Consider the following 16,634-nt stretch of genomic DNA (forward strand, 5'->3'; position numbering starts at 1 on the left):
ATCGGTATCCGAGATCTTTCCCAGCGATTGGAAGAAGATCATCGTTAAAATTCCAAAGAAGGCACCCGTTTTGAATGTGTCCATTGGAGGGGTATCTGAGTGCTTCCTGCCATCGCAAAGATAATAGCTAAAATTATCCTAGAACCATTAAAGGATATCTCGAAAGCTTGATCGACAGAGAACCGGCTAGTTTCCGCTACGGTTCCTCCTGCATTGTATTGACCAATTCATCACCCTATGGATCATTTTGAAACAGTGACCGAAGTTTAGACATTCGCTTCACCTACTTTTTATCGATTTCGAGAAAGCTTCCCATAGTGTGAGCAGCGAGTTTATTTGACGTGCTCTCTACGCAGGAGGCGCATTCCGGACAAAATAGTAGCTAATATCAGAGTGACATATAATGGCGTATCCAGGTAAACTTTCAGAGGATTTTGAGGTCCAAAGCAAGTCCGCCAGGATTGCATCTTATCACCGATATTATTTCTTCTTGTTATTGGTGGTATTCTTCTTGTTGCCTTTTCCGGAAGACGTGGAGGAGTTCAATGGACCATGTCATCGTTCCTCAAACACCTCGACAATGCTAATGACATCTATTTACTCTCTTACCGGGTCATGGAGCTTGGCCAAATGGCTCTTGATTTGGAATGAGAGCAACTACAGTGGGACTGAAAATAAGAGCCAACAAGACCGAGGTTCTCAGTCTGACGGCTCATCACACTCTCCCTATCAGTATTAATAGGCAGAGTATCGAAGGCATCGATCAATTTGTATAATCAACAAGGGTGCTTTCTACCGACGGAGGCATCAAACTGGGCGTTACCCGACGCATTAGCAGCGCTAGATCCGCTTTCGCTGCCGTGTCTAAAATTTGGAAATGCAGTTAGCTCAACACCAAATTCAAGTTGAGATCGTTCTGTGCTAGAGTTCTTTCTGTATTGCTATATGGGAGTAGGACGTCGAAAGTGGTTCCTACTGTTACCCAAAATCTCCAAACCTTCATCAACACCTGTCTGGATCGTATCATCGAAGTACGCTCAGCTGATACTACCCAAACAGAACTTAATCGGCGCACAGGGCTGTCAGGGCAATCTGATCGGAAAACGGAAGTGGTAGTGAATAGGTTATACATTAAGAACAGGCGACAATTGAATTGCTGGTTTGCCATGCCTCTGCCACGGACTAACGAGTTGGTCGCCCCAAGAGCACTTGGCGCAGAACAGTAGAGAAGGAATGCGAGCATCTCGGGAAGTGGTGGGAGGAGCTGAAGAGCATTTCAGGTAACCGCGAACGATGGTTCGTAGGTGTAGTTGGCGCGCTATACTCCACTAAGAGATGAATGTAACCATATAATAAATTCACTGGGTTCGTCCCTAATATTAGACTTTAGGTAGAACATTTTTTCTGCGTTAGCTATGCTTTAGTTTTTGTCTAATAATTCCATGGAAAGATCCTTGAACGAAGGTCACTTTAAATAACTTTCGTCGAATACCGGAATACCAATGTTCGATAATTTCATGCCCCAAACAGAACTATCTTTAGCCCTCCATTATGGAAAAAAACTCCTAGCTCTGGACACTCGAATACTAATCAGTTGTAATATTTTGGACAAGTTCCAAGATATCTCTCCACCTGCGCACGTTGTAATATCTAGGACACTACGTTCCAAGTTATCAATAGAAGGAATGTATTGAAAAAAATATCACCCGTTCACTAACTTTATGTAATTTTTAGACACTAGGTTCTAGAATATCTCTCCAACACTGCTAATGACCGATACACGCCGGGACACACTTGGAGTCCCCGGAGCCGTCGACAACTCCTTGTCGACGTCGATGGGGTGATGTGAGCCTAGCTTTGTCAAGGTGGTAGTCGTGTCGTGTATCAGGAGCCAATCCCTTCGGGACCCTGGTCGGGTAGTGTGCATTGAACCGGTATTAGTAGATCACGTTGCCCCGAGTGAGCGCTGGTTCGCCCGTGGATTTCGGGATCAGCTAAGCGTAGGTCAGACCTCAGGGAACTGAGGTAGGGGCTGTGTCCCCGAGGGTATACCCGTTCCTGACTATTGCAACCCGCTCCCTTGCACACGATGTGCTGGTAAACAACTCAAATGGAGAATAAAAACAAACGAAACGAGGAGATAGTGGAAATGAAGAGTGAGCTGGCTGCGTTTATTCGCAGCACGAAAGTGCGCCGTTCGCCCCAGCGCCCAGCGAAGGACGCAACAAGGGCTAAAATACCCGACAAGACATCGGGACGCGCAGATGGAGAGAAAGATTCGCAAAGTGATACGGCACCTGCAACGCAGATAGGAACCCAGACCATACCACACAGTGCTATAATTGCGGAAAGAGGCACAGTGGAAACTGCCGAAACTAATCAAATGGTTTCGGATATAAACCGAGTGGGAGGATGTCGACTACTTTGGCGCAAGCTGAAGAGGAAAGGCTTATTAAGATATGCACGGCAATTGTGAAGTACATGCGATCTGCGACGTTTCTCCAGAAAAACGTCGGCAAGGGAGGAAAGGAGGAAGGGACATCTGAAGAAGACTTCACTCAGGTACTCTCCAGGGCTGAAGAGAGGAAGGCGAAGAGGAGCAAAAGACAACAACACATCGCGCCATCAGAAAAACGTCTGCCTAAAACTAAGGTGGACACGAAGGACGGAGCACCAAAAGAAAAGGTGGGGAACCGAAGGAGGACTAGACGACCAGCTTAGCTTATTAAGTCGACGGAAGGCAAGACTTTTGCGGAAGTCCTCAGCGAAATCCGTTACAAGATTAAACCCGAAGATAACGGACCAGAAGTGTCTTCCATTCGTAAAACGAAGGCTAGTGGAGTCTTAGTTGAACTAGGCCCGAAGACTAAATAAATAAAATCACGTTCTGTGAAGCAGTCAAGGGGCTTCTGGGAGAAAAAGCTTTGGTTTCCAGCCTGGAACCCACGTGTTCTTTGGAAATCCGAAACATTGACTGTCTCACGGAAAAGAACGAGGTAGAAGAGGCCACCAAACGTGAATGCCCGGAGGTAACCAATGTCCGGATTGGTATCACCTCCGCGAACTCCCGAGGCCGAAAACTCGCTGCGGTGGAAGTTGCCGAGCAATCTGCGAGGAAGCTTCTAAACAGCGGGAAAATAAGAATTGGTTGAGTTTGGTTGAGTAGTGTGTAGGATACGGGGCCGCCCCAACCAAATGTTACAAATGTTTGGATTATGGGCACACATCTGCAAACTGTCGGGGACCTGACAGAAGGACAACATGTCGTAAATGCGGTCAGCCAGGCCATAAAGCGAACACCTGCAATGAAAAGGAAAGCTGCATCCTATGTAGGGAGTGGCGCGACTGATGAGAGCGTTGCGCACACTGCGGGATCGGGGCGGTGTCCAGTTTTCAGAGCAGAACTGGAAAGAGCTAGGACACGGTCAACATGATTCGCATCCTACAAATCAATATGCACCGGAGTGCAATCGCTCACGAGTTGCTAGCGCAGTTCGCTGTGGAGACCAAGGCTGATTTAGTACTCATCAGTGAGCATTATCAAAACAAGGGCCCAGTTTCATAGCACCCAGACATATCAGGTACCGATCCCATCTGGGTTCGGGACGGCACCCTCCTTAGGGTTCTTGCCCAAAGCCGAGGGCACGGCTTTATCAGGGATGTTCAGGGATAACGTTTTTTAGTGTCTTATTTTACGCCGAATGAGACGATGCCGGACTTTCGTCGGAGGCTTGATGCTGTGGAGGACGCTATCTTAAGCACGGATGGGCGGATCCTGGTCTGGCACTTGAATGGGGCATGCCTCACACAGATTCCAGAGGGAAACGAATTCTGGAAATGGCGGCGAGAACAGGACTGGTAATTCTAAACACCGGATCCACCCCAACGTTCCGGCCCCCGGTGTGCGCCACCCCGGCGATCTTTCTGTGCATGGAACGTCGCGAAAGTGAATACCGGGAAGTTTGTCGAAACTCTGGGAACAGATGGGGCCACGCTGGAGGGTACTCCTGGGGACGGTGGTGCCGCAGCTGACACTGTCGTAAATTCAGTTATGAACCTGATAACGACGGTCTATGGAGCCTCCATGCCCAGGAAGACATCGAGGCGCGGCAAACCTTCCATGTATTAGTGGACAGTGGAAATCACAGAGCAGGAGTGTCACAGGCTCCGCCGCTTAATACAACGTCTAGGCGACCGGGAGGAGGCATGTACCATAATGATGGAGTACAAATCAGCCAAAAGGAGACTCCACAGCGCAATAAACAAGAGCAAAGCTCGCTGCTGGCAAGATCTGGTCGACGAGGTGAATGGGGATCCATGGGGACGCGGTTACAAACTGGTAACCCGAAAAATCGGGACTATGCGGAAACCCTGTTCACTTAAGGCCGAGTAGATGGACCGCATTGTAAGGGCACTCTTCCCTGCGCACCCCGTATGATGACGACGTCGACGCGGAGAGCACAGAGGACTGTCCACTTTTCTCTATAAAAGAGTTGGAACAGGCAGTCCTCTCCATGAAAAGCAAGAAGGCACCAGGACCAGATGATATTCTAGCAGAGGTATACAAACTGGTATTCCAACACCGGCCAGACCTATTGCTCGGCGCATTCAACGCTTGCTTTAAAGAGGACCTTTTCCCTGCTCGTTGGAAGCTTGCGAGGCTTGCGCTGATCCATAACGGGAAAGGCAACCGCGAATTGCCGTCTTCATACCGCCCACTATGTATGCTTGGCACTGCTGGGAAAGTGCTCGAAAAGCTCATCAGTTTGGCTTTAGAGCAGGGAGATCGACAATTGATGCTGTCATGCAAGTCGTGGACGCCGTTCGACGAGCAGAGACACATAGCCGCCGAACTCGACGGGTGACTCATGGTTTCAACCTTGCACTGGAAAAAACCGAAGTAGTCATCCTGACTAAAAAGAGAATTCCGACCCTGCGTCCCATATCGTTCGCCGAGTCGATAATCGAATCAAAATCAGCGGTAAAGTACCTCGGGTTGACTCTTGACTCAAAGGTGAGCTTTTCTGAGCAAATCAAAGCAGCAGCGAACAAGGCTGCAGCTGGAGTTTCGGCTTAAGCAGGCTAATGGCAAACATTGGGGGTCCTACATCTAGCAGGCGACGTCTCCTGATGAGTTCAACGCATTCTGTCCTGCTCTACGGTGCAGAGGTATGGGCTGGCGTCCTTAACAAGGAGGTATATCGCAAACGCCTCGCGCAAGTACAGAGACGGGGAGTTTTACTGGTGGCGTCTGCGTACCGCACTGTCTCTGAACCGGCCGTGATGATGATCGCGGGAGGGTTCCCCGTTGCCCTTCTTGCTAGGGAGCGTCAGGCCATGTACAAGTGCAAGGAAGATGAGCTAAGGGAGGTGGTTGCTCGCGAAGAACGGCAACACACTCTAGATGAGTGGCAGCTCTCTTGGCAAAATGAAACTAGAGGCAGATGGACTGCGCAACTCATCGGCAACTTAGGTGCGTGGCTGAATCGGAAGCATGGTGAGACTGACTATTTCCTTACCCAATTTTTAAGTGGGCATGGACGTTTTCAGTCTTACCTGAACAAGATTGGAAACGCGCATTCTCCGGATTGTGTGTTTTGCAATGGAGTTGTGGACGACGCCCACAACACTTTTTTTTCTTGTGAAAGGTGGGATGGGGTTCATCAACAGCTCTATTTAAACACAGGGGATCCCTCTCCAGATAACATTGTCGAAGAGATGCTAAAGACTGCTGACAGGTGGAACCGTGTTGCCCATTGCGTTCGGGGCCTTCTCGTTGCTAAGAAGATAGAACTCGACCGGTGGAGAAGCCGAATGGTAGGGGGTTCCTTGAACTGACAGTTCCCTTCCTCCTCTCCCGTTGGTAAAAGGAATTCCCTGATTTGAAGGCTCCGCAAGGCGGGAGAGTTCGGGGACTAGCCCGAAGTAATGTGGCAAACTGTTCCAGGCTAGCTCTCTGACGATGGGGAGGTGTTTAGTTGGTAGTCCGACGACGTACCGAATCGGGAGTCCAACACTGTGTGCGTAAATGCATTCATCTACCCTATATATAGAAAAAAACACTGACACACGTTGCGTCACCTAGGACACTCAGCTCCAATCTATCGATGTTAAAGGTTCCTCAATACAAACACTTCAAATTGTTTTTAAAATGTATAAAAATTAAATTATTTCACTCGCCTAAAGCACGTACTTAGATATTTGACTTCGAATATCACTCTTATACCTTAACGTACAGGTTTAAAGGCCATACTACTTGTAGGTCCCCAAGGATCTCAACCTGAGTGTAATTAGGCGGTGTTTCCAGCGATTAATTATTTGAAATAATAAAAAACTTGTTTTTTCTTGTTCGCTGGTGTAGATATTTATTCTTGCAGATTCCTATATTTCGGGAGCCACTTGTTCCCTTCATCAGTGCTAACTTGTTAGCGCGAAAAAGAAAAACACAAGTTTTTTATTATTTCAAAAGACTTCAACCTAATTTTTCTCATTCCCTCCCCATGCATGGAAAAAAACGTGTATTTTCTTTTTCACATTAGATGCAGTTTTCCAATATTTACCAAATAAAAATGAACAGCTGTTGCAAAAAAAAACTGAAGGTGACTGAAATTTATAAAATGCAGATTACATTAGAAGCTTTGTAATCCATTCAATTTCATTCAACTTTTTTATTAAGGTCATTTCTGTATATCAGGGTTATAATCGTTATCATAATTGTAATTCCAATCATTGATTATGGTTTTCCCCAACTCTGGTGTACAGTTTATAGTACACTGCACCGATACATTTGAACTTGCTATCACAGCAAGATTACAATACCTACAAAAAAGTCAAATGGAATTTCACCACACAAACGCAAAAAGCTATGTGAAGTTCTTCCATAACTTTACCAATTTCGTCATTCAAATGCACTTGGCTCTAAGGTGAACTATCTATCCCCTAGCACCATTGGTCATTGCTCTTTTATCGTCGTTTCCAATCCGGATGATCTTAAGGTTAAATTGGAGTTCGCTTGTGGCCGTCCAAGCGAATGGTTCGTGCTTTTGCGTTATTGCCAAGTAAAACGGTAAAACAACGACACTGGGATATTTAGAGCACGTGTCTTATCTAAAAGCATAGTGAAATCGGAACAGGCCGATCCTTACACGAGGGACGTTAAACCCGAGGATGTAAAGAGCGCGAAACCTGCAAGCATCATCATCGTCCATGGACAGGACATACCTAATAACATCGCTTAACACTTTCATTCGACTGCCAAGGTGGTTACTGCTGAAGGCATGAGTTTCGAAGATTGGGCATCTATCATTATTGAAGATGACCAGAGCTCTCTTGCAGGATATTCTCCGAACGCCCGCAACGTCGATCCCATGACAAATTTTATGCACGAACTGCAAGTCGAATTCCGAATAGCCTCAGGTAAATCGGTTTATAAGCACAAACGGCTTCTGGCATCTCAGATACCGAGGCACCGGCAAGCAAAAACCCATACCATCTTCTCGCCGACAATGAACAACGCACGCCCAGGAACTTCGAACTCAGCTGAATCGGTAAGGTCGCCGGAAGATAAGAATAATAATTCGTTTCCTCCCCCAATCTTTTTGTACGGTTTGACTGCCTCGTCTAGTTATTAGGAGCATAGATAAAAATGTAAAATTCAGGATCACTAAACTTCCTGCCGTTAAAGTCCTGCTTAACTGTACTGTAACTAAGAGTCCCAAATTAGAAGGCTACTAGAGAGTGAGTAAGGCCCGAAATCCAGAACTCATCATCGCCCCTATACTCTTCTCCGAGTTTTCTTTTCACGGAAGCTAGATATCTCTTGTCCTCCCTCTGGACCACAATCTGTGACTTCTATCATCTTCATCTCCCCCTGAAAACAAACCTGAAGCGTACTTAAAATTCCTTTTCAAATTGTTAGACAATCAAAATGAAGGTCCTCATATTCAACACTATCTAGCTCATTTCAAACGCCAAACGTTCCACCCTTCACAAGTTCCTTAAGGACACCGATCCCAATCTTGTTCTCCTAAACGAAACCAGACTTGGGGAAACTCGCAACGTTAAACTACACATTCCCGGATATATCACATTCTGCAATGAGGCGGGTAGAAGTCAAACCGCGACTAAGAGCAAATATTATCCGCTGCGCGAGAGATTTCGAACATGTTTGAAATTCGTCAAACATTTGGGCAACGCATCAAACGCACCCATATATTAGCAAATTATTGTGCAAAAACCTGCATTGCGTAACTTGTTTGATAGGGTATGGGCCCTATTAGGAAATGTAACCACATCGGTGAAAGCCACCACACAAAAACAATAATATACAACACTACTCACACTGCTCTATATCCTTCTTCCGGGGAGACGGTTAATTCATGTGGATCGCAAAGGTCAACATCGCCATTTCGGACGATTAAGCGATGTGAATGCGCAGTTGGTGTCAAGGAGTCGGTTTGATATAAACTGCAAAGGATTATAGCTTTTCCACTATACCCGCGTAGTTCAACTGTTGGATAGGTTTTCCTCGACCTTTCTGAAGAAGATCCCATTAGGGAACCGTGGGTTCCATGCATTTCAGATTTATATCGGAACCGAAATTTTTCCACAGGTTCTTCTATGATGACCAATTCCACCTCATTGTTCACTATATTTTCCGTGCCTTCGGGTGCTAGAATTCAGGGGAAAATGTGCTATCACTTTTAAATACTTAAGTACTTGTAAACATTTGATTACCTTTTAAATTGCATTCATTTATTTGATGATTATCCAAATCATATATTGTTTGACAGTCGCTCATTATCGAAAGTGAAGTTTCGTCAGCGGAGTCCGTTCGCTGTGCCAGTGAAGATATTACAATATTCTTGACTTACTTAAAAAAAAAGAAAATGTCCCGGAATCACTGCTGCGTCTACTCCCCACGAAACGCCGAAACGAAGAGAAATTCGCGAATCTTTATATGATGAACTCATCATTTCTTAGAATCTAAGAACAGATAAGAGTATCAGGGGAATCCCCGCAAAGAAAGGAAATCAGAACGAGTACGCACGATTTGAAATTGCTCTGCCCTTGAGCATGAGAGAGATATAACGAAAACCGGATCAGCTGTGAGATTGGGACGTTTTGTCTATGAGCAAGTGAAGACGTGAAATTACTTTTAGCTCAATGGGTGAGCACGACATTAGTACCAGAATAGTAAAAACTCATCGAACCAGTTATCCGATATTGCCAGATGGGTAGGTATTGTCTAAATGTTTGGCGCCGATTCGGCGTCAATTTGGAAGTATTTTGGGCCGTTTGGCATTTTTGAACGAAATGAAATGCGTAGTAAATTAACTAAATAATTAATATTATAATTATTCTATAAACTGCAGCCAATCTATCTTAAATTGTTATCTATTTATATTCTGCATATCGTTTATCAATCTAGTAAAAGCATAACTAACCATGATTGACCATGATTATTGATAATAGCAACATAGATTAGCAATTACAGATTTTCAACTTGATATTTATTTCTTTCAATTTGTTTTGGTGTATGCAATAAAAATGATCGTATAATAATTTCACCATCCCAAGCCCGGTTGTGAAAGGAAGAGGGATGGATAGTTTCAGTCTGAATGGCTGTACGCAGCGTCTCAGGGGTTAGGTGGGGAAAGTGCAAGAACTTTGCAGTATTGCAGATTACTTACTGAGGAAGCTATCACCACACCTGGCAGTGAGGTATAAAATGCGAATTCATCTAATGAGAAAACGGAGAAACTCGAGGTCCTGTGGTGATAACCGGCGGAAGTCGTCGGGCTCCCGTAATGGACAGCAAGGCGTCGAAACCGCTAGTCGTGAGGTGGTTCGACGTCTAGGCGCCACGATGACCAAGATGAAATGGACTGAGGAAATGAACCTTTTCATCATCCGCTCCTACTACGAAATAACGGTGGGGGCGGGTACAATATTTTATCGCACTTAATTGCAGCGACATAATCCCGGCCATCATTAGAAAGCGTGTTCGACTTGAGGTCATCGCGGAAACTGGAGACCGGGAGTCGATGGAGGCAGAGGTGACGGCATCAACAACACCACGCCGCACTGCAGGCAACAGTTTCAGTACTCGTCGAAGCACTCTTTTCCACCATCCAGCTGAGGTTCGACACGAATTCAAAAGAGCGTGTATATTCTCGGAAATGGATCCTTTGCATAGATCAGGTTTTTTCAGGCTCTATGCATATCTCTAGCCACTCAAATTCATGATGAGATTGCATCTCGACTGTGTGCTGATATGTCACTTCTGCAACTACAATCACTTGTGTATTGTGATGTAGTTGCGGCTATCAGATTGCACGGTCAGAAGATTCGCTTTCGTGTTATTGGTTTGAGTGATCGAAAAGATCCAACATGGAAAATTCGTCTGAAATGTCGGCGGGACCCACTAAGGCTGGACATTGCCATTCAAATCACACTGGCGATGCCAGCAGACGAGTGAAGAATAAAGTGCAGACGATTTACTGGAATGATGCCATCCTCAGTGATACACCCGTAGTTGAAATTCTGGACACACTAAAGGAGAAACTTCCTGTCGTATGCAGTCGATTAAGATGGTATGGCAAAAACCATTCTAGACGTGTCCAGAATGCAACGTACGCGAAGAACCAGCGTAGCTTTTTCAGATCTCTCAACGAACCCCAACAGAGCGTCCAGACAGTACAGTTTCCGGTGATGGAAGCGAAAGAGTATTGGGGTGGACTTTGGGGGTTACCTGCCCAGCATGCTTAGCGGATCACCGCCGAAGGCATCTGCCATGCCACTACGCCTGACATGAATTTTGAGGATGTTACCGAAGAGGAAGTTCGACGAGCCGTAAACAGCTCGAAGAACTGGAGGGGCCCAAGTCTGCAGAATTTGTGGTATAAGAAATTTACCAGCGTACACAGTCGGTTGACACACAGCGTAAATCAGGTCATGAGTCCTGAGGATTACCTACCTTATCCCTAAGGCACCTCGAGACCAACAAAATTCTGTCCAAGGAGCAGAAGGGCTACCGAGCCAGGTCAAAGGGTTGCAAAGAGTAACCCATTATCGCATACCTCGCTAATCGATGTTCTACAACTGTATCGCATTGATCCGAAGCCAATAAAGTTTTTGGTGACAGTCATGGAAGGGTGGCATACCACCTTATCAGTACGTACATCTGAGGGTGCTAATACCTCAGAGCCCATCCATATGCGGAGGGGCATTTTCCAGGGGGATTCGTTTAATCCCCTTTGGTTTTGCTTGGCTCTGAACCCCCTTTCATGGCTACTGAGTGATGCTAGACGGCATGGTTTTGCAATAAAATATGGCCTACGTGTTAAGTACGAACTGACATACACACAGATGATATCAAGTTGTATGCTTGTACTGACGACCAATTTCCATCCGCAAAGGTTATCACGAGCTGCATGCCGGACATAGCATTGGTGACCTCCACATCGAAGCTATGACCGCGACAGACTTCTACAAATACCTTGAAATTCTGCAAGGATTGTACTGATACTGAAATCGCATCTCTCGCTATCCCTTCACTGGCTTATGCATTCGCGGCGGATACGGACTACTATTTCCAAATTCCGAATGCGTCCTCCTCCTCTGCCGCGGTGCGAATGAACCTGCCTCCTGACATCGGAGAAAGGGGCGTGGTTGACGTGGCGGCACAACATCATCGGCAAGTCGTGTCACTGCGCGCTTATTTTTACAACAAAGGGCAGTCTGTAAGGCAGACTGTAGACAGGCTCCATTTAACCTGAAGGATCAATATTTCAATCCTCTTAAGTGGGGTGAAGTCGAACCAACAGCGGATCGATGAATAGAAGTCAGAGGCAATGCACGTTAAACACGTGAATTGTCGACGTGAATAGTTGTTGACGAAGGCTTGAAGCTTTTCAGTGAAACTGGGGGTCACTTTCCATGTGCTACTCCCATATCAAACATAGAATTAACACTAGATTGATTTTTGACAAAGCTTCCAGTTCCGTGCCACGGTCAGCGAAAATCACGATTGATAGCCATACAAATTAATCAACGCTTTCGAAGCTCTGCTCATTAATGCAGATAGGCAAAGTACTATGACCAGCCCCACTCAAAATTTTGGTTTTACTAGTGTTTATCTCCAGTACAACTCAACTTGCCTGCCTTATCGTAATCGAGGTATTTGAGGAAAGATGTCATCGTCTGTTGAAATCCTCCACGTCACCTGGACAGGGCAGCATGAAGAATGTCATCGATAACAAGAAGAAATAATATCGGTGACAAAATGCAATCCTGGCGGACCTCACTTTCGAACTCAAAATCCTCCGAGATTTTTCTTTGAGGCAGCATGTGATATTTTGCGCCATCATATGTTGCTCTGATAATAGCTACTAGTTTTTCTCCGGAATAGCACGACAAATACACTTCCTTTCCACATTATTGAAAGCTTTCCCGAAATCGATCTAAACTACGAATAGAACAATATTCCAAAATGATCCGTAGCGTGTTGATGTGGTCAATGCAAGAGGATCTGGCGTGGAAACCAACCTGTTTTCTGTCAATCAAGTTTTTGAGATGTTTTTTGTTGCGTTCCAAGACCATTTTAACTATTATCTTTGCGGCGACAGGGAGTTCACAGATACCCCTCCAATGATCACACTCGAAACGGGTGCCCTTTTCTGGAATTTCAACGTGAAATTAGCAGCTCTCCAGCTGCAACAATAAATAATTCTGTGGGGAGACCGTCAATGTATTGATTTCTCTTCTGCTTGTAAGAACAGTCCGTGTCCACATGTTTCGGTGATTCGCCATTGTATTCACAAGAGAAGAAAAGTCACCGATTGCGGTATGGTTAAGAACCGTGGTGAAGTATTTTTTTACCTCTTCAGTTGCATGTCATCGTGGAGTCGACCATTGAAACCTTCACAGGACCATCGAAAAATTTGTGACTACATGCAAACTCTTTCGTGATGCGATATATACTTCTGAAACCATTGTTCTGCGGCATATTATACGTGCTACGTTGAACTTCCCCAGGATTTTGCTGGGTATCAGAGTTCGGCCGCATCACGCACGTCATGAATGATGGTCGTGGCGACTTCCGTTCAACAATCCGCTTTTATGTTTCCATTGTCGAGGAACGTGCGCACACTCCAGAAGAAAATCATAGTCGGTTGTCGATAGCAATGGTCTACGGCGTGAGATCAGTCCCTATTCAACGCGGTAGCAGTGAAGTTTCAAAATTTGCAGGTTGCTATCTCTTAAATTTCTATTCCTTTTAGTCGTCTCTTACGAAAAGCTGAGTGCATTGTTGAAGCCCAACGGGGAGGGCTTTTAAAAAATAAGTATATGTTTTCTCTTGTGGTGGAATGGTATATTCATCTATTTTTTTTTAACATATCCAACAAATATAGTTTCTCAAAGCTTGAATCCAAATTCGAATGTGGAAAAAAATTTGGAATTCAAGTTAAACTCCCAATGACGTCACCAGGCGTGTGGTTTGATTCTAAGCTGTGTTAAGCTACAAAAAAATTAATATAATAATAATAATATGGTCGAGGAAGTCGCTCTGCGTCTTTAAAGAACTATTGCGCCCCTTTACTGATTATAGTATACCTATTACCTACAGTGTGTCGTTCAAGCCTATAACCAACAGGAACTTTGTTAAATTAACTACTTCCAAGTGTTTCAACCTGGGGTCTGGTATTAAGTATTCTTTCAGGTGCCTCAACCTACTTCGTACAAGTGTCGAGCACTGTGGAGGATGCTTCATCACTCTCCCCACAGAATCTACACAGTGTCAGTGGATATCCCTAGCTTGCCCAGGTGATAATTTAGTGTGCAATGACCAGTGAGTATTCCTACTATGATCCCTAAACTCTTCTTGATAAGGTGTCTCTCCATAAGAATCCTGGACTGTTCCATTCATAGTAAGCCCACTACAGTTTTCCAAGGCGTTCTTCTGGCCCGTGTAGCGGTGTTCCTGCCCCTTTCCTGGCCGGCTCGCCTGCTGCCTCTTTGCCAGTGCTCGTTCTTCCGGTTCGCTCTGTTGCTCCAACGTGTTTTCAATTTTCAATTTCAATTTTTTCAATTTTTTTAAAAAAAATAAAACCTCGTTGTCATGTTATCCCTCGGTATCAGTAATTTGAGATACCATATAGAAAGAATAACAATCATCCTTCGATTTAGGCAGCTCACTGGTACTCCCGGACTTCTAAAGATTACCCTGCTTGCCTACATCTGTATGTGCTGACCTGTATTCCAGCGTACCACTCCCTTGCAAATCAGGATATTATGTATTTATTTGGGGGGTTACGTATTAGAATGTTAGTTCTAATATAGTTGTCTATAACCTTCTCTCATTTTGAGTACAAACGATGTCAGGCAAATTGGTCTGAATGATTTAGGGTGAAAGGAATCCTTTTCACCGAGTTTTAGAATAAACACCACTTTTGCTCCGTCTCCAAAGCCATAGCCTTGGTATATATCCGAAAGCTATGCTTCTCTTTACCACTCTTGGAAGAAATCCTATGATGTCTTCTTTATTCTCGGTAAATCTTCCACCTTCCTTCTTCAATCAGACAGCAGATATTACCTTGTTTTAGGCTATAGCTTTGTATAGCCTAGATCCTTCAGGCTGTTTCGTTTTGTTCTCCTGGTCGTGTTGCACTCTGTCAGTCTGGGATTCGTTTCGCCGGGTTTTTGATCCACCACTGTAAATCCGTTGATAACCATCTTAGCTGGCGTCATGTGCGTAACGAAGACTCTGCTGAGTTCTTCCACAACTGCTTCCAGCTTTACTTCCCTTCTGTTGTCACCGCCTACTTGTAGATGAATCATGTTTTCATTCAGGTGCCTTGTGCGGGAGTCCCAGTCTGTTCTTCTGAGATTCCTTATTATTCTATATACTTTTAAGTCGCCAATGTCGCACCTGATAATTTTGTGATCATCCTCCAATTCTTGGCAGTCAGAATATTCTCTAAAGTTATGACCGGATAGCTGAGTGGTTAGAGCGCAAGGCTGTCGTACGGAAGGTCGCGGTTCAAATCTCACTGGTGGCAGTGGAATTTGTATTGTGATTTGACGTCGGATACCAGTCGACTCAGCTGTGAATGAGTACCTGAGTCAAATCAGGGTAATAATCTCGGGTGAGCGCAATGCTGACCACATTGCCTCCTAGTGTACCGTTACTGTCTTGAATGAAGTGCTCTAACACACTTCAAGGCCCTGATCCAACATGGATTGTTGCGCCAACGATTATTATTATTATTATGTCTAGTACCTGTTGCCTGATGCTGGTCACGAATGTTGGCGTGTCACCTAGGTTAGGTGTTCCCAACTTATTACTAAGAATGAATTCAAGAGGGTACTCAAATCTTCGTTGCTTTCCTAGATCCCATGGTGGGCGTTGGCATCGCAGCCGATGGAAAGTGGTGTCGTCTTCCTCCCGCAGAACTTCATCAGTCTAACGATTAATTTCGGTGGGAACCGGTTGTTGTCTCCTGGAAAGTATCCTCATACCACGACTGCCTCTCGAGTTCTTCCCCCGGTTTCCAGGGAGACTTGGAAAGCCATGAAATTTCCAGCCAGACACTATGAAAGACATATACATATATTTTAAATTTCGTTTAAGAATAATGCAAGGGCTTGGTTTTTCACAAGAGGAATCCGAAATTACCTGCATGCTGCCTCGTTGCAGACCACGATTCTTCTCCCGGTACACGCACAGTGCCAGCACTATTCCAATGTTATCCTTGGAACTTGCTTTTGCAATTGCTGCAGATGCTTTTGCACGGTGAAAGTTTATCTAGAGTATTTTGGTGATGGAAGTGCTGTGCTATTTTGGTGCTGGCCATTGGCTCCATTAATGTTTCGAGCTTTTCTATGTCAAAGTATCGCCCTTCTTCCGCCTCGCTGTTCGACTTGAATCCTAAAAGTTTAGGTTATCAAGCTTCCCCTCTTCTGTAGGCAGCAAGTCCACTTCCCTGCTCGAGGTTGCCCTTTCAGCTTCTGTGACCTCCGCGATTCCTTCGGGGATCTAGACTCGATGTGTCCTCCAGAAGTGTCCTTCCTTGATTTCTCCCTTTGAATGATGATGATGACGCAATTATGGCATTTAACTGCCTCAAAGCAGCAGTCATCTACGCCGATCGTGAAGGGTTGACGTTTGCCATCATTCTTGCTTTTAAAACCTCTTCATAGTCGCGTATGAAAAACTGTGTTTTGAGAGATGGGGAGAGATCGAAGATTCCTCATTTCAATCACGGTTACGGCGGTAAATTTTCATCATGTATTCCCCTGAAACATCATCTACAGTACATGTCGAGAGTTCCGTTTCCTTAACAAAACTTGCGTTTAGAGCGTTTTAGTAAATTCCTGTAACTGCAAATAAAAAATCGTTTCGATTTTTTGTAGTTCTGTTCCCCTCCAGTCTGGCAATTTAAGGACTATAGTCCTATTCTAGTTCGCTGCGTCCTCCGTCATGCAGTCTACCAGCAGAAGACCTGGTCGAAAGCGTATGCCATTGAAAACGAGCGCCTAATTTCATCCGTCGCATTATGCCTGTCCATATATTGCATCGGAGTCATAACAGAGCACCGGTCGCAGCAGGGCTTCCTTCACGACAGGCAGTG

The 16,634-nt window shown here is 45.1% G+C and overlaps 1 protein-coding gene across 1 annotated transcript in view; it reads right to left on the bottom strand.

Moving 5' to 3' along the window:
- LOC119659057 overlaps window positions 1–16,634 on the bottom strand; it is a 61,363-nt gene that overhangs the window by 11,035 nt on the left and 33,694 nt on the right. Inside the window, exons 15-16 of the mRNA XM_038066966.1 lie at window positions 8,737–8,863; window positions 8,341–8,671 (exon numbers count right to left, since the gene is read on the bottom strand). Coding sequence (XP_037922894.1) covers window positions 8,341–8,671; window positions 8,737–8,863 — 458 coding nt within the window. The remainder of the gene's footprint in view (window positions 1–8,340; window positions 8,672–8,736; window positions 8,864–16,634) is intronic.

This window comes from Hermetia illucens, chromosome 6 (assembly GCF_905115235.1).
Source record: "Hermetia illucens chromosome 6, iHerIll2.2.curated.20191125, whole genome shotgun sequence".
NCBI lineage: Eukaryota > Metazoa > Arthropoda > Insecta > Diptera > Stratiomyidae > Hermetia > Hermetia illucens.